The 24,234-nt window shown below is 50.7% G+C and overlaps 1 protein-coding gene across 2 annotated transcripts; it reads left to right on the top strand.

Moving 5' to 3' along the window:
* The first annotated feature begins 1,952 nt into the window (after window positions 1–1,952).
* On the top strand, window positions 1,953–23,368 carry LOC122381452 (pyruvate kinase-like). 2 transcript variants are annotated; one of them, XM_043365616.1, is made up of 11 exons: window positions 1,953–2,082; window positions 3,136–3,286; window positions 8,250–8,464; window positions 9,072–9,258; window positions 10,325–10,534; window positions 11,714–11,895; window positions 12,688–12,790; window positions 13,253–13,395; window positions 16,271–16,392; window positions 22,022–22,119; window positions 22,564–23,367. In XM_043365616.1, exons 1-11 carry the CDS (start codon window positions 1,999–2,001, stop codon window positions 22,731–22,733), a joined length of 1,665 nt encoding a protein of 554 aa, XP_043221551.1. In that variant the 5' UTR covers window positions 1,953–1,998; the 3' UTR covers window positions 22,734–23,367. The 2 variants fall into 2 exon arrangements, with proteins under 2 accessions (XP_043221551.1, XP_043221552.1); XM_043365617.1 differs by having other exon boundaries at window positions 1,970–2,082; window positions 22,597–23,368.
* The last annotated feature ends 866 nt before the right edge of the window (window positions 23,369–24,234 follow it).

Raw genomic sequence — 24,234 nt, 5'->3', positions numbered from 1 at the left:
CAGTTCCCCCAGGGACGATCCTCACATACCCTTCCAGAGTTGAGAACCCGTTCGAGCCTGTTATTCGTCGCTCGCTGCCTGGAAGTGGCCTGGAGAGGGCGACAGGACAAAAAGCCGGCCGATTCGGCCGCGGCAGATTAACCGGTCGACCGCCGTCGGCGGCGACGACTGCGGAAATTAAACGGGGCGGGCGCGTCAGAGCCGACGGCCAGCCGGGAAATGACGCCACCATACATCCCGCGACGGCCGACGGCAAAAACGACGATTAACGGCCACACAATGACGGCGCAGAGAGCACCGCCGGGGCTGCTTGGGGCGCGTCTGGACCGCGATGAAGCCACCCTGCCTCCCACACACACATACTCACCGGATAGTGCTCTGAGAGGAGCACTTCATTCGCCGTGAAGAGGACAACAATCCAGTTTAGGGAATGAACGCTGATGCTGTTTGCAGAATGAGATGATGGCTCTGTTATATTCAGGAACATTATGCATGAAGTTATCATCATCCTCTAGTTATCTTTGCACGGTGTTTCGTTTCAGGTTGGAAGTGAGTCCTCCCCTTTGCTTAATTTTACTTGAAAATTACTCATTTTTTCCTCAAGTGGTGACAAGGCCAGAAATTTAAAGACCGGCCTGTAATATTAGATCAGTGTATAGTCGTGATTAAGCTAAGTGTTGATCTGCTGTCATGATCTTTAACCCGCACCCCACTGGGGTCTGTGTATAACACGCCCCACTGGGGGCGGGGGCTATTCATAGCTCCCCCTACTAACTCCGTAACTACTGGGCCGATCGTCAAAATTCAAACGGCATCTGATAGCTCCGGAAAAACTGTCGAGCGAAACCTAATTTCATTGATCTCGAGGTCACCGATGACGTCACAGGTCAGGTCAAAGTAATAATTATCGATGTTTGGCTTGTTCACTTTTTGGGCTCTGGCTGCCGTCTTACAAGTCATCAGGCTGATTTTTGGTTTACACACTCGTGAACAGATGCTTTAGAAACCCTGAGGGTACCAAACTTGTGCTTTGATTTTCAGGTCAGGGTCAGGTCATCACAGGTCACGGAAATTTTATGTCATAAGTCGGTCACGTGACACATGTTTTATGGTCCATTTAGGCCATATAATTCGCATTCGGTGTCGCCTGTGTCATTTGAGGCCATTTTCATCTGAATATAGCTAAGTTCAGGTCACTTTCAGGTCAAAAAAGGTCAAATTTCGAAGTTGAAATTTTTCAACAAAAAAAAAAATGTCTATCGGATGCAGTTTGAGCTCTGGAACACGATGGTGCTATTTGTATCGGTGTACGATGTCAAATACGTACTGAAAAATTGATTTGAAAAATTTATAACTGATTTTTTTGCAATAATGCGTATAACTTGGCCATTTTTGAAGAAATTTAATCGGCCAAACATGACGTCACTCTGACGTCATTTCCGACCGACCTATGGTAGCTACGAAGTTTATATTTTGACACAAGGTGTCAAATTGATGCAGCCGAAGGTACTGAAAGTTTGGCGTTGATACGTCAAGCGGTTTGGAAGGTATTGCAGAAAAACGGGAGGGGGCTATGAATAGCCCCCCCCCCCGTGAGGCGCGGGTTAACAAAACTTAAAAGAAAATGAATACGCCATGGAAACTTCAAACTGTTTCTCCATTGCATATCCACCTAGCTTTCATAAGTGGATTCTTCTCTAACAATGCCAGTAATTTTGATCAACCGCTAATGGATAAAGAACCCATCAAGCAAATGATGACTGGCATATCATGATTGAACATTCTCTGGCGGCCGACCTAAAAGCCATACCCATGCCTACACACGCACACGCCACCTGTAGCTGGCAGCCGCCACCACAGGGCGAGGTCAGTGGGGCCAATGTCAGCTCGGGCCGCTGGACGCGGGCCAACTCCCCGCTGGCCGGCCCAGCCCACCATCCTCCGGTGCCGTGCGCTGTTCCCGCCTGCCAGTTGTTTGACTCGCGTGCTGCCGACGCGATGGTGGCCAACTTCTGTGAACGACTTTTTACAGCACAATTCCATCATGCCGGCTTTGCAGTGAAGAACTTGCGAGACTTTCAGGTGGGCTTTATCCTGGCTTATAAGCACTTCGGGGGATATCATTGTTCGTTTCCATCAAGCTTAGAGCTTTGTACACAACTTTTGGGAGAACAACAATACACTGTGACAAGAAATGCCTGGCAACAGGCAAGGTACGTTATGACTTCACAATATTCTATTTTTGTGCAAGGAATCATGGAATATTGCAAAATAATGCAAATGAACGCAATATTAAAAGAGGCAGCGATTGCCGGAGAAAACTTTCCGTCTTTTAATGACCTCTGATCAAAGGCCTGGTATACTTTCATGTGCTTCTCGGGCGTTAGCGATTCATAATAAGGTTTAATTATGTTGCACATTAGCATGAACGATTCGTTGGTGCATTAACTGCGAGTCGTATGCTGTATTATATTGCGTCCGAGCGAATCATAAACCGATACCAAATTGAAATGAGGTAAAAGAACAGTTTTTGGATGTCCCACACTGCATATATCGCATAACCATCTTTACCAGCAACGTCATGACAAACGTTTGCTCTGATACATTATTGTTTTTGCATTAGTAGATAGAATTGTCATGCACATAAGTGGAGAATGCCTACATCATTATTATTCCTTTATAGGTTATACCATAGTGTAATAAATAACTAGTGTAATAAATAAATGTTATTTATTACACTATGGTTATACCGAAGCCAAAGAACTTCTGCAATACGACGCATCACTATTTGATCTTGGATTATTTTATCGTTAGGCTCAGGGAATGAGATCATCAAAAGCGGCTCATCACATCGCAAATGAGTTTTTCTGCTCTAATTTTGGCTTTATTATTTCGTTTTGATTTCATTTTCAAGACTGCATAAGTAGGTATACCTATGGCATAAGTGAACTAAAGCCAGGGTATTGCGCGGTTACTACCAGCATTTGATACAAATTAATTCCGATGACAATTCTGTGAATCTGCATTAGCCAGTAGCCTGAGAAGTCATCCATTGCCCATAAGCACAAGCCCAGAATTGGAAACCGCTCCCAAGTGTCATGTCAGACGTTTTTTGGCTGCTGTGGCCGGTTTCAGCTGACGGCAGGCCGCCGATGGGCGTCCCACCAGCCGCCCGGGCCGGTGCCGCCGCCAGCACGCGCCGGGTCCCGGCTGCAATACCTGGCCTCCCTGGACGTCCGCACACCGCCGACCATCGTCCGCAGGACGGGCATCGTCTGCACTATCGGTGGGTGAGGGAGGGTGGGCGGTGTGTGCAAGGCGAGTGCATCTCAGCTCTGGGTAAAAGCTGAAATGCAGATGAGTGTGCTAATTAGCATGAGATTTAACGTCTTTAAGACATCTTGATTTTAAGAGACGTGTTGAGAAACGATTGCGCCACGCAACTTCGATGTAAAAATCAAATCAAGGTAAGCTGGTTGTCAGCCACACAGTGTCCTTGGATGTAAGACGACGCATGCATTCTGCGGATAGCGCGCTATTGCAGCCGGCCGTGTGCGGATCAATACCGTCTCGGTGTGAGACATCGGCGGCAATGCTCTGGGACATCCGTCGTATGTGCCGCCACTATGAACCACCGTCGTCTGTCCGGCCGGCCGCCCGCCAGCGGCCACGTGCCTCCGCCGAGCCTGAAGCCGCGCGACAAGGCGCCGCTGCAGCTCGCGAGCCGCGCCTTTGATCCCGGCCTGTGCATACATGGTCCGCAGCGCTGCAAGGAGCAGATATCCCTGTCTGCTCCGGCACAGACCCTGGGCGGCGCCAAAGCTATGGCCCTGTTTGCGGCCTCTGGCAGCGTGTTAAAGGGCTACTTGCACCGGACGCGTGGTGTTGTCGGAAACACTTGGCGGGTCACAGGTGCCCAAATGACCGTGCGCGTGAAAGCTTTGGGCAAACAGAAGGGATTAAGAGCGGAGCATAAACAGAGCAGCGAGAAAAACAAGGAGCCCGAGCCGGGAAGAACGAGACTCGTCTTGCTTTCAAGGGTTCATAAGGACTTTCTCTTAGCGTGGAATGTCATGTTATTGATCCAGCTTGCTCGGTAAAGCTTCAAAATATTGCATATAACCACGTAAATGCATTTTCATCCACTGGATCTCCTAGTCATCATCCTGCTAGCTCCCTTTCATGATTTATCAACTATTTTACAGAAAACGCAAATATCACCACAGGGCACACTGCACACCACCTCTATGAAGCTGGTAGTGACCATATGCCACCCAAAGAAGCGATCCACATGTTCGAGTTGTTCCAGCTATCTCGCCGTTTGCGCGGCCGGTCTGGCCAGTATATATCCCCCTGGCCGGAGCGTGCCGGACCACCGCGCGCCGGCCCGAGTGGCTTGTTTCACGGCACACGCCTGGGCGCCGGGCCGGCCGCGCCGCTGCAGCGCCGGCGCCGCTATTTGTTGCCGCCAGCGCTGGAAGGGAGACAAACGACTCTTGTCCGATCACCATTCCGCGGGGAGCGGCCGGCCGGTCCGGCTAAGGGCGACACCGCGCACAGGGGCGGCTCAGACGCCGCGGGCAGAGAACCGCCGCGCCGCCGGGCAATGTAACTCCACCACCGGGTAGCGGACCTGCGGGTCCGCTAATGCAGCTAAATCCGTGTTCTGCGTGACCATTGGCTCTGTATCTTGTGAAGGTGTTCTGCCGACTCGGACTGTTTGTGCGCGGTCCACAGACTCCCAGTTATCTGAGACTGGCTGACAGCAGCGTCAATCACCGCCCACCCATGGATCAGACCAACAGTCACCATCCCCGGCAGTGGTGCAGCCGCGGACTACCCAGCACCAGGTGCCGCGGCTCCCTCGACCAAGCACAGCAATCGGGCTGCAGTCGGTCGCCGCAGATCGGGCCGTTTGTTGTCGCCGAGACAGCGCCGCCAGTACGACATCGACTGTCAGCTCCGATCGCCCGACGAGCGGACAGCGTCCCCAATGTGGATGAGGTTTGCCCAGAGCGGGACTCGAGAGATGTGTCCACAGCTGCGCGGCACTGTTCACAACGGCTGACGATGAATGCTGCAGATCGCGCAGGTTACTTACTTAGCTATCTGAACAAGTATCATCATCCGGACTACTTTTGCATCCCACCGAATGAATGCGGGCTCAAGGTGATTATTCTGACGAAGCAGTTTTAACTAATGGCATGGTTTTGTCGGCTTATCTTTTGAGAAAGCAAGTTTTGTTTCTGGAAAAAGCACACACACATAAACAACATCGATTCTGGCATCCGTCTGCAGGTCTAGAAGCAATCTAATTAATTACTCTGTGAATGTCGCACGTGCGACCTTTATCAGCCAAAAGCAATTTTCCTGGTAAAAGTCATTACTCGGCTGAGTTTGTCAACAGGTCTACGTGACGCGATCAAATCAGCAAAGTTAGTGCCAGGCCACGCCGTCTGCTCCTGATAGCAGCGCTACAGAACATGGGAACAGCTATACCTACGGTTTTTATTTACTCATCGCTCTAGCGACTAGCTACATAGGCAGTAGGCTACGCTGTGACAGGGAGTCCGTGATTGTAAATTGAGCACCTGCGAGCCTTTGGTGTGTTCCCTGTGTATTCTCAGACGATGGCTCAGAAAAGGGTGAGAGACAAACTAATTTGGTGACGAATGATGAGGAAACGGTAAAATGTTGATAAAATGGTAGTGCACCGTTGAGTGGTGGGAGCTCTGTTGACAGACTTTGTTGATTGGAGACGGCACAATATTAAATCTTGGATTGATGTTGCAACCACCATCAACTCCATGAATAGATGCATGCATTGCACGCATCACATATGGGTTATAATGCTTTTTAGCTCATTTAATCTTTAATACTAAAATATCGGTACAGCTGGAACACAAAGCACAATGCCAGCGTTCCCTGCTCAAAGCTCATTGTTCATGTCACTGGCGTCGTCATGTCCTAGCAAACTGCCAGCCCGACGACCCCCTCGTTAACCCGCGCCCTGCTGGGGGGGTGTTTGAACACCCCCCCTTGTGGTTTTTCGCGAATATCTCAAAAACGGCGGCGCGGAGCGCCGCCGTTTTTGGTACACCTTATCATACATCAATTCTACACATGTTGTGAAAATTTCAGACCAAGGTCATTCAAGGTCAGGTCACCAGGTCACTTGAAGTGACCTCACCTCATAAAAAGTTTCAATGTCTGTCATAGCTACACCGAGTGACCGATCGCTTTGAAACTTTCAGCGATTGCTAAGAGCAATAGCATGTACAAAATGTATATCTCAGAATTTTGATATCGATGACCTAAGGTCAGGTCAATTTTGCGACCTCCCCATTATAAGTCAATGGGAGAAAATTGAAATGCGCCTCCTTTGGACAAAAGACATTATAAACACTCCCAAACACCGAATTACAAGTGGTTTAGACACACTGAATATGAAAATGGTGTCCGTGACCCTTGTTTGTGCCCTGAGGTCATCTTAGGTCACGAATGGTATCTAACAGTTTTTCGCAAATAACTTTTGATAGAGGCATGCTAGAGCGATGAAAACGCCTTATATGTGTTCAGCTCGACGATACGGATCGACTGATATGCAATATGACCCTTTCCGGTCAGGTCATGACCTTGACCTGAGGTCAAATTTTCAAGTTGACCTTTCAAGGTCAAGTTATAGTTCATTCGATGCGTCTTGACGAGAGGAACACGATGCCGGTAAAAGTAAGCTCGTACAAGGCTTGGGTCAAAAGTTATTGCAGAAAAACTGTTTCCGAAAAAAATCGGTCATTTTTGCAGTTTTTGCCCCCTGCAGGCAAAACCGTTGACGTTAGGTCAAATCTGAGAGAATTACTCAGAAAGGGCGTTAATAGGGCTATCGAATGCGCTTTTCCGCGGCGCTGTAGCTCTATTGGTTCCCGAGTTATGCGTTAGCTTTTTGGAAATTTTCGACATTCGACCTGGAAATCGGCGAAATTTTGCCTTCAATGACCTCTGGTGACCTGACCTTTGACCTGACCAAAAAATTGACCGAAGTGATTTCGTCATTATTTTTTACGCTCTTTCGAACGCCGCCTTCCGCGTATCGCTACGTGGCCCAGGAGCCGAGTTACAAGGGGGGGGGTGTTCAAACACCCCCCCCCCCAGCAGGGCGTGGAAATCCAGGACCCCCAGCGGGGCGCGGGTTAATGGAATCGGTTCCGACTGAAGCTGTTCGTTCGCCTCCCGCTCGCGAGCCCAAGGCCGGGCGGCGAGCGGTGACGGAGCGTATAGACTGTTCCGCATGGCAGGGGTGTGCTGCGGGCTAGTCTACCACGCCGGGTAGTTTCCTCGGCTGTAGGCTGAAGCTTAGGCGAGCCGAGAAGATGGGACTGTAACTCGAGATTTATTTCAGGAGGATTTCAGTGAACGACTGCGTGGTGGACGAGGATCATTCATAGTGAATACGTTTATGATATTGCTTCTGTGTGTTATTGATCAAAATAACTAGTATCTGACCACTGAAATTTAATAACGAGAGGGATGTGAGGCTCTACATTAAACACCAATCAAGCTTCTCAGATGAGATTGTTATTGACTGTCTGGCATAACTAAAAGCTCTAAGTTATTTCATTCAGGCAGAGCAAGGGATGCACAACTACAAAGGCTTAGGCATACTTTTTTAATCTTACTGAGCTAGAATGGTCTAAGCAACGGGAAAAATAAGCATCAAACAAATTGTGTACCTACTTTTTGTTCGCTAGCCATCCCACATATCAGCCAGCGATAGAACGATGCAGAGAAGGGTGAATGAGTTATATATGATCTATTGCTCTCTCTCTCTCTCTCTCTCTCTCTCTCTCTCTCTCTCTCTCTCTCTCTCTCTCTCTCTCTCTCTCTCTCCTCTCTCTCTCTCTCTCTCTCTCTCTCTCTCTCTCTCTCTCTCTCTCTCTCTCTCTCTCTCTCTCTCTCTCTCTCTCTCTCTCTCTCTCTCTCTCTCTCTCTCTCTCTCTCTCTCTCTCTCTCTCTCTCTCTCTCTCTCTCTCTCTCTCTCTCTCTCTCTCTCTCTCTCTGTCTCTCTGTCTCTCTCTCTCTCTCTGTCTCTCTCTCTCTCTCTCTCTCTCTCTCTCTCTCTCTCTCTCTCTCTCTCTCTCTCTCTCTCTCTCTCTCTCTCTCTCTCTCTCTCTCTCTCTCTCTCTCTATCTCTCTCTCATGTCCAGCTTTGACCACTGAAACTAGATATAATGTAAAACGTCTGTCCCCAGGTCCTGCCTGCGACTCGCTGGAGGCAATGTCGGCTCTGACCTCGGCCGGTATGACGGTGGCGCGGCTGAATATGTCACACGGCTCCCGCGCTGAGCACTCTGAGAGGGTGCGCCGGCTGCGGAGAGCCTGCGCGCTCTGTCCTGATTCACCACCGCTGGCGGTGGCCCTGGACACCAGGGGTCCTGAGCTGCGCACCGGGACGCTGCACAACCAGGTCAGACGGTACGCTGCGGCCTGACTTTGAGTGGTCTTTGAGTGGGATGGAGTGGTGGTACGTCTTTTCAACCATTGATTATGAATAGTTACGAAGGACTTCTGTTCAGCCGCTTGCAATTAACTATCACTAATAAAAGCTTTGTTTTCCTATTTAATATCTATTTTTTACAACTAAGGCGTCATTCATTGCTAGCTTGCTCAATGTCCAATAGACTTTTATCATCTAATCAATTCTTGCCTATTTCTTGTGTAATAAAAATTATTTATCACCTGATCCCTCAGCAGAAACAATTTGCTGCTTATATCTGAAATTAGAACCCTTGCAGCTTGCTGTCAGTGTCACCAGTGTTACTCGCGCTTGGCTGGCTGTCCGAATCGGCTGAATAATCCCGTGTTGTTTATACGTATGTACACGAATGTAATGAGGAACGTTTCAATCGACACCCGTCGCCTGCCGTAACCTGCGCTGACATAAATAGCTGTCACCAGTCAAAAATCTATATCCGTGCGGTGTCTTTCTGTCCGTTGCCATGCTTTGCGTTTCCATTCTATCCGTTACCTGTTGCTGCTGCTGCCGTGCTGTGTACCGAGCTGTGTTGCTCCAGGACGGCAGCGGCTCGGTGAGGCTGGTGGCGGGCTCATCTGTGCGTCTCACCTCGGACCCTCACTACCGACACCGCTCCTGCGCCCGTCACCTTTACGTCGACTACAGCGGGCTGGCCGGCTGCGTGCGGCCCGGCGACCCGATTCACCTGGACGACGGACTGATCTCGCTCCGCGTCTCTGCAGTTGGTGAGTGAGCCTGTGGCCAGTCTAGATCAACGCTGGACTGCTTGTGAAGGGATTTGCGCAGAAAACTGCATGCATCTGCAAGGAATTAGTGGATTAGAATGGCAACGACCTGGCACATGATGTGTGAGATAGTGGTGACGAAATGAACTCGAGAGAAAAATGGCTGCTCTGTTTACCTTTTACGGTTACGGTTTGTTTATGCCTTACGGTTGTGGTTATACGGCGAGGAAACGCTTATGGTGACGTGACCTGTGGTCTGGCCGAATGGAATTCCTACGATATTTGTTGACGTCCACCGCCCATACAAAGTGGGCAGTGTAGGTATGTATGAGATGCTCCTCACGCAAAGGAGATCATGGCCCGCCGCTGCATCATCCACTATTTATGCCGGAATAATAGCGTCCGTTCATTTATTCGCCGTTGGTTACAGCCGACCACTGAATGTCTCCGTATAAATTGAAACATTTCATCCGACATTGGACAGTTTCTGAGCGCTCTAAATTCCCGGCCGGCGGCCACAAATCACGGTGCTCATTCCGGTCACAGCTCCCCGCGGGCGGCAGCACGGACAACCTGCTGCACCCCGGCCCGTCGAGCAGGACTGGGGGCAGCAGCTACCCCCCCCCCCCCGGCCACGAGCTCCTGTTTACGGCGGCGGCGTCTCGCCGGTCACAAATCGACCGTCCCCGGGGTGGGCTCACCAAGATTGAGCGGGTCGCGGAAGGTCCCTGCAGACGGACAGAGGGCTGGCTGGGTGTCGTCACATGGACATCAGGACCGGATGGGATGGGTGCCGATAGGGATCGGTGGGTTCTAGGGGTGTAGTGACGGCTGGCTGAAAATATTGGAGCGTATAGGCACAAACAGGTAGGGAGAAGTGGGCGATGCTGCAGTCTTTGTAGGATTTTATGTAAAACTAAAGGGCCAAAGACGGATGAGAAGAGTTCAAGTAATAATACACACGCATAGCGAAATGGTTGGAAGGTCATGCAGAATGTCACATTCTATCGGCATTCATCACAAAGCGGTGTGCTTCCGCGTTCCCTGACCTCCGTCTGTCCCGCAGACGGCGACTCAGTACTCTGCGCCGTGGAGACCGGCGGTGAGCTCGGGTCCAGGAAGAGCGTCTGTGTGCCGGGCGCGGCGCTCTCCCTGCCGGCGGTAACCGAACAGGACCGGGAGGATCTGCGGCTGGCCGCCGCCCTACCCGTCGACCTCGTGTTCGCCTCCTTCGTCCGCGACAGGGACGGCGTGCGGCAGCTGCGCAGAGCATTGGGTCAGTATATAAGTGTTTGGGCGGTCGGGAGCAAAAGGAGGCTACTTGCAAACAGTGACTGGAGAAAGGGAACTAGTGGGCAAGGTGGTAGAGACATGGATAGCACAGTGTCGAGACGGGATTCAACGTTTGTAAGTACCCAGCAATATTGAAATTGATGAATTTAGTGTTAATCAAAGTTGAAGTTCCAATTAATTTTAAAATCCTAATCAAACCTAAGGTTGGTGTCTTTACGAATGATGTAGACAGACATTATAAAGCACTCAAATTTTCTGCCTTAACTCGTACTGCTACTGGCCTGTGCTGAAATTGGTAAAATATCGGTAGCTTCTAGATGCATTTTTCACTCCGTGTCGACGTTTGCAGTCCGATGTGACCAATAAATGTTGTCTTTAGAGCTTTACATCCAAGCCCTAATCGAATTGTTTTATTATGGACGGCACTTTTCCGTTGCTGTTCTCGTAAACATGTCGTAAATCACTGGACGCCGGTGATGCAAATATAACTGCGCCATTGAGCCTGGAGCAATATTGTTTAAAGCGAGATGACACTCCGATAAAAATGATAGGTTCACACTGATAAATAGGAAAAATATTAATGCATTGTAATTCTATTAAAGTATGCTCAAAACAAAACTCACCTGTATGCCATGCAAGCTTTCAGTTAGAAGAACCCATCTTCTCTGAATGATTCCTACTGCACCACATTCAGTTTTAGTTTCTATTGTTCGGCTGCTTCTCTAAAACCCCACTTTGAATCTGCCAGTTCTCTTAATCACTCTGAGTGTGCATCTGTCTCCGGCACTGTTGCTGTCTTTCAGTTCCGTCTGTCTATTACCACCGGGCCGTCCGTTGGCGCTCCGTCTGTGCCCATTGGGGCCTTCATTTGTCTCCGCCGCTCCCCGCCCCCACCCCGCCCCGGTCCCCACACCGGGCGAATTCGCCCTCGCTCGGAGCTGGCAGAGACGGCCGCTCAGCTCCAGGTGATTAGTATGCTGATCCAAATGCACACGGTCAGAACAATGGCGTCCAAAGTTAGCTAATTAACCGCGGACGCCCGCTCACTCCGAGGCACTCATTGTCGCTGATCTCTCAACCAGGCCCCGAACGCATGACTTTCTGTCCAAACAGTTTTCGCTCGCCCACAATGTCAAAGTTTGAGAGCCGCTTTGTGCGTCAGGCGAGGACGGTCGGCATATTAAGATAATCTCCAAGATTGAGAGTCTGGAGGGCCTGTTGAACATCGACTCCATCATCGCCGAGTCGGACGGAGTCATGGTGGCCAGAGGCGACATGGGTGTCGAGCTACCCCCGGAAAAAGTGTTCATCGCGCAAAAATCCATCATCGCCAAGTGCAATATGGTGAGTGCCACCGGCCGCAGAGGATCGCCTCATGTGTCTAATGGTCGTTTTTGTCCGCTGTGGCAGGTGCATTAATAGGAAATGTTGGCGGCACCATTTGTGGTCGGTCGATGGCTGCTCGATTAGATACTATTTCTTCGTTAGAGCGATGTATTAACGGTCCACCGGGAGGGGCAATGATCGCTTTCTCTGTATAAGGACAGTCTGCGAGGCCGGGTCAAAACGACGGTCCATTGGTGTACTGTATGTGTGTAAGAGGTAATATGAACATATAGGACATATATGTAGTGTGATGTTATGAAGCGCAGTAATGATCACCATATATTGGTCCTAGTCATTAGCCTCAATGCAAAAATAACCACAAAGCACACAAAGCCAGGTATACCTATTTCTCGAATCTCATCATGCACCCATTGATACAAGTAAACCAAGGAGGCATGGAAACCTAGCAACAAGCCGTCAGCCGCAAATATTGCATATCAAGCCAATGCATTGTACCGATTCCAAAACTTCTGGGAATGTCGAGCTCATGCACAACTACTGCAAATTAGCAGTGCTTAACACCTAAAAAGGAGCATTGGTGGTTTATTTGTGTGACGGTTTATTGGTCTCAGTACAATCTCTCGCCGTCTGGTATCTGAGAGCATGCAGGTATTTCCGTTCAGTAGATGTCGTCGAGCCTAGTGCCATGCACCACTCCCGTTGGGAGACAGTTGTCGGTCGGCGGGCCGGCGTCGGACATACGTGACCACACGCGTTAGATATGATAATGCCCTCCGTGTGGCACCGCAGGCCGGCAAGCCTGCCATCTGCGCCACCCAGATGATGGAGACCATGGTCACCCGACCGCGGCCCACCAGAGCAGAGCTGGCCGACGTCGCTAACGCAGTACTCGGTAAGGAAGCGCGCCGTCAGGTAGCGGGAATTATGGTAACACTTCCAAGACAGGAGCGAGCTCAGTGAGGAAATGTAGTTACATAAAAAGTGGTAAACAACAAGCGCTGGTCTCAGTTTTTTCGAACGGCACCCACTCTGTTGGATGTTTCACTACTTATCCCTTTGTGGTGTTGAAGACGGCACTCAACATTTGTTACTGAGTTCGCCATTTTTACATAAGGTCGCTCTCCGTTTCTCTTCCCTGATCTTAGACGGCACCGAACGTGTAATGTGTGTGATCTGCCATTTTCACACTGTGCATGACGTCAATCCTTGTCTGTCCGCCTTATACTGTCGTCATACACGTCATGACGTGTATGACGTATCTCTCTCTCTCTCTCTCTCTCTCTCTCTCTCTCTCTCCCTCTCTCTCTCTCTCTCTCTCTCTCTCTCTCTCTCTCTCTCTCTCTCCCCTGTTCAGACGGCGCAGACTGCGTGATGCTGTCCGCAGAGACGGCCAGTGGCGCCTTCCCGCTGGAGACTGTTCGTCTCATGGACAAAACGTGCCGCCAAGCCGAGGCGGTGCTAGACTTTGAAGAAACGCTCGCAGATATTCGCTCCCAGGTGAGAAGTGCCCTCTGACCTTCGAGTGGGGTCAGGGACTTCTTCGATCGCCGGTGACTCGGGCGAAGGAACGTGACACAGCGCTGAGCTGTGTGACGGACGTGACCTGTCGGTGGGGAGGTGGGCGGCCCCTTACTGCGGTCACCGCCGAGCCAGGGGTCAGGGGTAGCTGGGGTGTCCTGGATGTCAGCCGTGTCAGCCGTGCCGTGTCGGCCGTGTCAGCCGTGTCAGCCGGTCGCGTCCCGGAGGGTGCTCCACACGTGGGCGCCGACCGCGGCCCGTTCAGGGAACCGGCCAAAGTTCGGCGCCGCTGAGTGTCGGGGAGGGCCTGACGGACGACAGACGCTGACCGGTCACCGGTCAGATGTGTCAGCTCAGACGTGACTGATGGGCGCGCCTTCGACGAACCGGACCTGGCGCCGCGTGCCTCCCAGCGGCGCGCCCGGTCCGACGCCCGACAGGGCCAATTAGTTGGGCCGGCACACGTCAGACGACCACGAGTACTTGACAAGTGACGTCACAGTGCAGTCATGGTGGAAAATGCACACACTTTGCATGCATCCCGCACATTTTTGCACTACTGAATCGTGTGCAGCATACCGCTGTCATTCAAGTGACGTAAAGTCAGGTATAACTTATTCTTTAAATGCGCGAATGATGGTAAAAAATGCACCACCCCAAGTCATGAAGTACCTATGCGTGTAATCATACACGCATAGTCCGAACTTCGAAATTAGTTTCTCACCATACAGTGTGCAGGTCAGCCCTTGGTGAGCAGACCTCCTATCTTGCACACTGCCGCGCCAGTAAGCGAACTTATCGCCCCACACGGCCCTAGGTGAACGATTCTATCGCCTCTTTCAGCCAGCGGTCAGTGAGTATCTCCCCTCACACGACCCGCCACGGTAAGTGAATTTCTCACCTCACACGGCGGCAGTTGAGCGATTATCTCACCTCACAGGGCCGTCGGTGGGTAAGTCTCTCACCTCACACAGCTTCCTGTCAGTGAGAATCTCCTCTCACACGGTGGCCGCCGGTCTCTCACCTCACGTGCCGCCGGTGAGCGACTTTCTCACCCCACGTGCCGCCGGTGAGCGGTGTCGTGCCTGTATTGACCGACGCCCGGCCCTCCGTTCCGTATGATCAGACGGATCCCCTCAGGTGCCGCCCCAGTGCACCCAGAGAGTCGAACAGTAAGCCAGGTGGCGACAGACCGACTGGCGCAATCCGACGGCGACGTTTTACCGCTTACTGGATGATTAAGCCCGTTGATCGATTGTGCCTGTAGTAAGCAAGTAAAATCATGGATATTATACATACATTCTAAGTGTGAGATTTAGTTTCCTTAAAATCTGCATAAAGTCTAAATCGGCGACAGTGTAATCTTATGAAAAAAATTAGGTGTTCAGAACGTTCAACGATGATCATCAACTCATGTGGCCTACGAGACTACATAGTCGCTAGTCTCGTCCAGTATCAAATTCTACATAGTCTACGAGGGATATTGCAAATTTGTAAGGTCATGGCCGTCCCACATCACAGTATAGAGCGTTACAGTCAAGCCCATTTTCCTCAGTGTGTTGACTATTCAACGTTTCAAATAAGGGAACGCCTTCAGTGTGTTTCCATCTCGACCAGCAGTTTTCTTTTTGGGCCGCTGTCGCCGGCGCTGGCTGCTGGCGGACTCCCGTCGCCCCAGAGCCGTCCGCTGCAGCGACCACCCAATCGGCTCAGGAATGGAGACACGCAGCCGGCCGGCTACTTTTTGCCTTTCCGACCGATTGCCGTTCCCTAGATGCGTTTTATTGAAGCAGCCTCTGTACGACTGTTGGAGAGATGTGCTGTGTCTAAATTGTTATGTCCCAATATATAGGTACAGTAGGTATATAGGTGTGTACAATTTTTTTTTTTAATTGCAGAGCGAGCAAAGTGAGCGTAGTCTTTCCTTAGAAGTGACCATCCCACCTTAACATTAGTTTTGAGTGGAGATAGCCAAAATGGGGTCCCTGGCTTGCACTTTCCAGTTACCGGTTTGAGCACTCACAACATCGAGAAATGCCTCAAATCGAAAATATCTAATTTCAAAGTTGCAGCACTCTGGATTCAGAGGGGATATAGTGCATTTCAATGCCCCCTCGGAATGTGTGACGCCAGCGCAGACCTAACTATCTTAAATCTTTTACTAAAACGTTTGGTGGCACGCGGTGGTACCTATATGCTGCTTTGCGCGCAACAAATGCCGCACTTTCAGCTGCCACAGCCCACGCTACACTGAAAATAAATTGAAAATACCGGTGACACGAAAATAAGCACCAATGAGAGGCGTTTTGGTAGGGTGTAACACAACTCAACTGTGTAACTGTGGGGTGTAACGCCGAAGAATGGTGCAATTACTCGGTGTTCAAAATCAACACCGACAGTTAACACCAATGCCACCTCAGACCTATTGCTTCCAAATAAAGTCGCTAGGAACAGCGGAGATCACAAAAAATAGCCAAAAGTAAATGTCTAATATCTTGAAAACCGGTGAATAGGTATGTTTTCGATGAAATTTGGTAGACATTCGTTTTCGCTCTTTCTGAAGCGAGCGGCATCACTTTCATACCAATTTATTTACCCCGTTTACATGAGTCATTCAGCCTAAACGGATAGGTATATCCGATTAGCCAGGGAACGAATAAATACGTTTCGATTAACTGTTTTGAAGGTGGGAGGGTCCCTTTAAGTGTTCTGTTCTTGTTCTGCACTCAAGTGTGTTGCCCATTGCGCATGCTCTCCCGCTGCGTTTGCTGTGTTCTTCAGGTGTGCTCTGTGCTTGTTCTGCGTGCGTCAGGTGTGTTCTGTGCTCTCCCGCCGCCTGTTCTGTGTTCTCCAGGTGTGCGCGTCCGACCCTGAACTGGCGCGAGCTGCCGAGGTGGTGCGGCACGCTCGGGAGGCCGGGGCGGCGGCGATTCTGGTGCCGCCGGGGGAGGAGGATACGGCACTCCAGCTGGCCAGGTCAGTGTAACGGGCCGGGCCAGGTCAGTGTAGCCGCTCGCACCTCCCGCCGCGGAGGAGGGCACGACACAGCGGCTGACCAGGTGAGTTTGTGACACCGGCCGTATACCTCATTGTAACACAGGCTGGCGGAGACCGTGGACACGGTGAACCGGACACCGACCAATGCGGAGAGCTGTGTGAGGCGCCTGAGGCATGTATCACAAATATAATTCATGTCATGTAATTATATTCAGGTAGGGGAAGCCGGGGGAAGCCCGGCATAGTAAGCTCTTTTTCATTTTTATTACATACCATACGTGCTGTATAAAATGTTGATATCCTGCTAGCTAGCTAAGTTCATTGGCCGTGTTTTCCCAAAAATTCGGTTTCGTGGAATAAGTATAAGGTTTAGAAAATCGAGTTTTAAAAAAGTGTTGATTTTTCTGGGGTAAGCCCGGCATAGGGGTAACGCCGGCCACCTCCCCAGCGCCTTACAACGAGTTGATGAAACCATTATGTGTTTTCCAAATATTAACGGAAAGTGAAATATTAAGGTACTGATTAGCTCTTGACATCTTAGAGCTTATGTCACTACTGGTATTTTAGCTAGCGTCTACTACATATACAGTACAGGTCGATGAAAGTCGTGATGCAAAATTGACAAAAAAATGTGTATTTCAAAATTCCTTAAAATTTATTTTTCTTTTTACCTTAATGCATCATACTGCATATCATTCGACTCGGCTGATGAAGAAGAACACAACGACACCATTTTTGAAGCTCTAGCTTCATTGTCTGTCGCGTGATCTGCAAAAACGTAGTTTGACCCTAGTTGACCTTAAGTGACATGACTGGCTTTGTCTATGATAACATGTTTATTTTCGAAATTTATCTTTGATCTAGGTGTAAACCAAATCTGCTCAGTACCTATAATCTCATGGAAAACAGTGGTTTAGTGGCATTGCTCTCGGTTGGGGGTAAGCTTGGCCACTCGCCCGGGGTTACCCCAATGTGCTAATTTTTATTTTAGAACAGCGATATTCGAAAAAAATGTCATACTTAAGCCAGCCTGCCTCGTCACCCCTCACTACAAACACTTAAACGGTCCTTACATAACATTCGTATAAATATTAGTACTGTATGGTATAACATTAACAGTGCAACATATCTCACTTTTTAGCTAAAAACCCTTAAAATATCCTTTTTGCGCTATAACTTTAACAATATGCAATTTTTGTCAGCCTTAACTTTTTTGCTGGCGTTACCTTAGCTGCCACGCTGAAAGGACAAACAGTTGAGCATTTTATTGTGAATAATTTAGCCGGAAACGGGGTGGCCGGGCTTCCCCCGCGCCCGGGCTTCCCCCGGCTTCCCCTATGGCTAGCTGCCAGTGCGTAGTGACAGAGTATTTGTCCACATACCTTACGAAATGATCTTCTTCCTCTGAATGGATGCCAACAAATTCAAGAATTGTTTATTGCAAAGCGGTGCTGAATCGCATATTCCGAATTCCACTCTCTATTTGCTATCTGGGTTGATATTGCCCACCGCTCTCGAGTGCCGACTCACCGACGCGTTTGAGGCGGTCGGGCGCGGCGCGATGTTGCCCGGTGAGGCGTTCAAACACGATACACGGACCGGTCGGTGGTCCGGCACTGCCGACACGACTCTCAGAGGCGCATTCCTGGAGCGCGGCGGCGACAGACGCCACCCCAGCGGGCGGTGAAGCACGGCACACCAATGCATGTCAAACAGCCGAGACACGTTGGCCCGACCAACCTGTCTCGGGTGACGTCAGACATCACCCCTCCCCCGAGTGACAGAGACGATCCACGATGCAGTCCGCTCTGCAAAACGGTCATGGCTGCGTGCAGCGGCATGGCTATAAAAAGCATTAAAACAATAAGCTATATATTTCTTATCAGAGCAGCGTGGTTAACGCAGCTCATACAGTATTATGGTATTCTGCCACACCGCATATTAGGAGTGATAAGGTTACCCAATTCCAGTCACAACGATGAACAAAGTAAGGCACGTGCAATGAAGGCATGCGTTTAGCATGTCCATTATTTATTCCCTCTGCAACCCAGCTTCTCATGATTTCCTTAATAACCCGTCATCAGCTTGATCTTTATTTCATTAGCAGCCTAATGGGTTGAATGTCAGTTATTGACAGCAGAGAGACGGAACTTCGTATCATGCAGGCGAATGGTTGCTCTTCAATCTGGCGATCGCCAGCTCACATAGCAGAAGGCCGCAAGCGAGAGCCGCGCCTCCCAGAAGCAGAGTGAAGGCGGCCACACACTGTTCCAGCCCCAGCGGCGCGTAGTGCTGCCGAGGCCGCGGCTCGACGTCGCAGGCCAGCTGTACTCCCTCCAGTCTCGGTTCGTTGTGGCGCTTCAAACGGGAAAAGATGCCCGTCTCCCACAGACGAAGGAACGCCACGTACCAGGCGGGAACGGTCGGATCGTCACGGCGAAACGGCACAGAGTACCCGTATGTAGCCAGCACCTGCGGATGGTAACACAGCTTGGGACACGCCTTCCAGTCGCACCTTTGTTCTATCTCAATGTTGTCGTAAAAGAAAGCGAATTTCTCTGCCTCGCTTTTCTTGAGGAATATTTTTGGAAAGTTCATGGATGGTTTATCTCTGAGGGTAACTGTACTTTCAGCAAAGTTTGCACCGGGCTGGTAGGAGCGTAACAGTACAGTTTCTGTGGCGGTGCTTTTGGGGAAGGCCCACTGCCAGCCGGGCGCGTCCAGCACGTCGTCCAACTGCTTGAACGGCAGCTCGGTGACCTCCGTGGTGACGCGGCTGAGAAGGCCGGCCGTGTAGAGCTGCGCCGTCAGCAGGGCGGCCAGACAGCCGACACCGGCGGCCACCAGCTGCCACAGCCGGCCGGGCCGCGCTGCCAGGCCCTGGTTACTGAACAGCGCCACCGCCTGCAGCCAGCTGCCGGCCGGGCCGCCGCTGCTGCCGCCGCGGGTAGCCAAGTAGCTGAGCAGCACCAGCAGCAGCGTGAGGCCGACCAGCAGCAGCCGTCCAGCCGCCTCAGCAAACGGCCCGCCCAGCAGTGACGCGCGGCTGACGGCAGGCGGCTGACCGAAGAACAGACAGATGTGCACCTTGCCCAGGTAAAGGGGGAAACTCAGATATGGAAGTCGCTCCGGAAGGGCCAGGAAGTAATCGACCGCTGTCTGAAGAGTGCCGTTTCCAACGTTTTTCAGTGCCTCGTCATAGGTCATTTGCCGAGAATCAAAGTACCTTAGCTTGAAAAGCATTTTATGTTCCAGTACTTTCATCATATCGGATAAACTAAGGGTTAAACCGAAGCCAGCTACATCCACGTTAGCAAATGACTTGTAGCTAACGGCTTTGATTGTTGTGTTGACCAGTCGGAGGTCCTGCCAGCCGATCGGAGAGGGCCGGCCGATGTCGTCGCTCAGCCGTACGACGCGCCGATGGCAGGTGCCGAGCCGCTGCACCGGCGGACCGACGTCAGCGTAGCGGGCCGTCCGGTACACGGCGCCCGACAGCACGTCGTACACGAGCGCGCCGCCGAGCGGGCGCAGCAGGCCGACCAGCCGGCGCTCGGTGGCGCCGCGCAGAGCCAGCACCAGCAGCGGCCGGCCGCGCCCGTTGGCCACAGCGGCCAGCGAGTCGGTCGGCAGCACGGCGCCGTCGGCGGCCCGCTCGGCGTCCGGCGCCACCGAGACGAACACGCCGCGCCGCGCCACCGCCAGCAGCAGCGGCGCCAGCAGCAGCGCCGCGCCCGGCGGCGCCTGCAGACTCACCGAGCCCCAGTGGAGGCGCGCCACCAGCTCGGCCGCGCACCGGCACACGGCCGGCTCCGACAGAGCGTCCATCGCTGCAACACGGCACACCAACCGCGTCACAACAGCGCACAGACTGAGCGTGCAACTTAAACGTCGGCTTTACCGTTTGGACTCCAACAGAAGCCACCACCGAGCTGTGTACTGCGGTGATGATACAGAGGCAGCGTTTTAATTTCCTTCATTGCCTTGATTGGGAGAGGTAAACTGATCAACTCACCTCGACAAATCACTTTGACCCTTGAACTCACCTTACAGAGGAGAGACGACTGGTTTATCAGGCACTGTTATGCACACTCTTACATAGTACCTACTCATACTGGTCCGCAGGCTTCCAATGCTGCTCGAGTTGTGATCCAATGGCAATGCAACAACGGAGGCGACGCGGAAATATTTATTTTGATGGATATCGACCATATGCCGTAAGGACGGCGTCGGAATATGTACCTAGGTCTTCTGTCAGTGGCCCCTTTGATACAAAATGGCCCGTCGTGAAAAGGACCATTGAGCAGACGACTGGACTTTCCGAGTCATTGGCGATAAGGTCGCTGTTGGTGCATTGCTCTGGGCTGTCAATCAACATGCCATAAAATTAAAGTGGTTCTAGCTTAGAAGTTGTCCATGCACGATTGGCAAACAAAAGTGAGGAACTCGTTCAGTGAATATTTTCACCGATAATCACAAAATATTCACCGATAATCAGAACATGATCACCGATAATCACAAAAGGTGACGAAGACGAAGTAGAGGAATACCAAGCCCCAGGTACAAGTTCGCCCGTGTGAGTGTGCAGTGCCACGTCGGGAACCGGTCGCTGCTAGATAAAAACCCCACGAGTTAAAATCGCACATGTTAATGCTCAATAACTAAAATCTAATCTTGAAAATCATAGCCAAATCACTGGAGTCCGAACTCCATAGCCTCTGACTTACCGAACTAAAGAGGGGCTCTCGGCTGCTTATCCCTGCGACAGCACAGCTTTCAGAATGGTTCATATCCGCTTGTTGCTAATGAAACAGCGCAAACAGCGCAAAGCGATATTGATTGTAATTGACAATATGTCGTCTACTGATCTTCTAAAGGATCGTTTATTAGCCGTTTCAAAAGAGCTGACAGTGTTTGCCCATATAGGTACCCGAGTGGTCCGTGGGCGCTTGACATACACCCATTGCGATATAATGGACGTCTCAGTACTTCCCTCTTGTGTTGTCCAATTCATCGGGTGGCACCCTTCCGGAGGAGGTCCACACTCGAGCTGCCCCGCTGAGAGCGTTTGACGCTAGAGACGGCTAATGTTATCCTGGTCCCTTTCATAATCGAGGTCGTACCAGGTGTACATATCCAGAACCGTACCCACTCTGTTAGGGCGGAGCCTCCGCCCTTTTGGCAGAGACAGAAGCAGAGCGTCCTTACGGGCTGGCTAAGTAAGGACGCTACTCGTATAATTTCTAGTTACCCACAGATCAATGGTATCGAGACGCTGAGCAAGGGTGTTCCTTTTTTTTACTTATGCAAAAAAAAAGAGCAAGGGTGTTCCAAACATAGTTTTATTTCCGTGTATTTCAAGCTATTTGCATGGAGTGATTTAATTGGTAAATGTTCTCGAGAGGTATAAATGTGCGTATGGATTATGATAACAATTGTATGAAGAAAACGAACCATGCCTCTTTACCCACAACAGCCTCCAAGCACCAGCGCAGTTTTTTTATGAAAACACATCAGTCAGAGCTGCTTACTGCAACTGGGTGAGAGTGTTCCAGGTTCCTCTGTTACTCTGTCCCTGTGACCGTCTTTCCCTGTTCTATGCCGCCAGGTTCCGACAGCCGTGTCCTGTCATCATGATGACGTCATCGGAACAGACTGCCAGACAGAGTCGGCTTCAAAGTGGCGTCGTACCTTTTGTCCTTCAAGGTAAGTGACGTCATAGTCCAGGTGACCTGACCCTGCTTCACTCATCACAAAATCAATGCATGGATCTCGACATTGCGACGGCCGACGAGAGAAGTTTGCCGCTCCCTTATGAGCATGTCCCGTATGTCGTATTCAACGGAGATAAGACAATAGAGATAGGTACCTATGTCACGAACATGTCAAACAGCAAAGATGGCAAAAATAAGATCAGAAACAAAAGTTCGATCGTATTCGAAGCTAGGGCCACCGAACTGAGGAACGAATCATGCGGGAATGATGCTAACCAAAAGACCATTCAGGATTGAAGCCTTGCGGCACAGCATCTATTAGGCGCATGACTGCCTGACATCTAGCGGCTGGACTAAGAACTATAAACCAGGCGGAGCAGCCTTGCGGAGCAGTTGATGTCGCTTTTACCCCGTTTAATTCGGTAATCGGTTTCAGATGTGCCTGCCACAGGACAGTCCTGGATTTCAGATAATGACACACATCGTGATGTCATCCAGCGGGCCACCGACCGGGTCAGGTCACTGGGACTGGTGAGGTCCGGCGACACGATAGCGCTGACCACGACTCCGGACGGTCACCTTCAGCTACAACTGATCACCGTGTGATGCGTCGGGCTGTAATGTGTACTTATTGCTCATGATAGTCATCACTCATGATTGTATATGGAAATGTTTATTGGACGTATTGCAAGAATGCCGGAAACCTAGTGTTTGGTGCGTAATGTGTGCCGACGATTGAACAATAACTGGAAATGAAGACTCAAAGCAATTATCTATAGGCCAAGAACATTATGGAAATATGCCCAGATAGGTCCCGCGAATCATGGAGCTTCCATTGATACAATATCAATGTATGTTATAAATAGGCAAATATATCACGAGGAAGCATTGCAATAAATGCTGGAACAGAGTACACCGCTCTGGGGCCCGATCTTTGTTTATCGTCACTGCGCTCGAAGCCCGTCACCACATTGAAAGTCAGGATGTATCACGTTTTCCGCTAAGCGCATCCTTGGTTATCCACAGCATCCATCGTCGGATAGGCCTCCCAGCATGTGCCTAAAATGATAACGAAATGTTTGTCTCGTGTATGGAGATGGCCGGCCGCTTCCCGCTCCACCACCCATAACCGGCAGCTGAATCATAATGTGCTTTTCTAGTTTGCGGGAGCATCCATAACGGCAGCTCGCATATTTAGGTGCATAATGCAGCCTCCACTAAGTAGTTTCCCAGTGTGAGTGGAGCCCAGGGGCCGAATAGGCGACACCGGGAGTCAGTCCGACGGCGGGACAAGGTCCATGGCAGCGACGAGCCGCTGTTCTTTTAGCGCAGCGAACTATCATTTCGTTTGACTTCGTTGTGATAGCCCTCTGCTCTATCCGACCTAGCCACAAAGCCATTCAATTTTCTTGAGCGCACTGGCCTGGGCCCTCCGAGGTCTGTAGACTGCAACTACGCATGTAACATGCGCGACGCGCGAAGGAGCATAACTTCCATATCAGTGTAGCCAGTCAGCTACATACATAAGACTCGAACGGGCTCTTGGCTGTGGCAAACGCGGAGTTCGAGCGCCGTGTGTAAATAAAAAAAAACAATCAAATTAGTGATCAGACTCAGAGAAAGGATGGCGAGTGCCTGGGAAGTCCTCAAGGCATTTTCTTGTAATTATTCATAGGCGGCCAGGGCGGTATGCTGAAAAGTTTGCTGTGATAGGAAAGCCATCTCAAACTTTGTGGCGTTCCCGAAGGATAAGCCAGTACAATAATGGGACGAGGGATTTAAGGGAAGGCGCGAGATTCCCTCTACGTGCTCACTGCTCATTGAGAAAGGAATCGCTTATCAAACATCAGCACAAATTGGAAGTTTCAGAGTTGCTTAGCTTGACGTGGTGAACTGACGGTAATTAGGTAGGTATGTACGTACCTTGGCGTGGGATCAAAATATTTATACGCTGTGACAAGTCATGTTCAATAAGCCTCACTGTTTCACTGCGCTGTGCGCCTTGGTTTTTCTGCCTATTTATCTAAACTTGAGTGTGACAAATACGCCCCCCACCCCACCCCGCCTGTACCACTGTTTCTGTAAATTCCGGCTCTGCCCCGAGAAA

The sequence above is a fragment of the Amphibalanus amphitrite genome, unplaced genomic scaffold (assembly GCF_019059575.1).
Source record: "Amphibalanus amphitrite isolate SeventyFive unplaced genomic scaffold, NRLGWU_Aamphi_draft 000120F_arrow, whole genome shotgun sequence".
Classification (NCBI taxonomy): domain Eukaryota; kingdom Metazoa; phylum Arthropoda; class Thecostraca; order Balanomorpha; family Balanidae; genus Amphibalanus; species Amphibalanus amphitrite.
This window is presented reverse-complemented; position numbering and strand designations above follow the sequence as displayed.

Bases quoted from the DNA above. Each gene is read 5' to 3' on its own strand.
- LOC122381452 (XM_043365616.1), top strand. From the start codon at position 1,999: ATGGTGGCCAACTTCTGTGAACGACTTTTTACAGCACAATTCCATCAT. The intron at 2,083-3,135 runs GTGGGCTTTATC...GGCCGGTTTCAG, and splicing joins AGAACTTGCGAGACTTTCAG to CTGACGGCAGGCCGCCGATG. The intron at 10,535-11,713 runs GTCAGTATATAA...TTTGTGCGTCAG, and splicing joins GCAGCTGCGCAGAGCATTGG to GCGAGGACGGTCGGCATATT.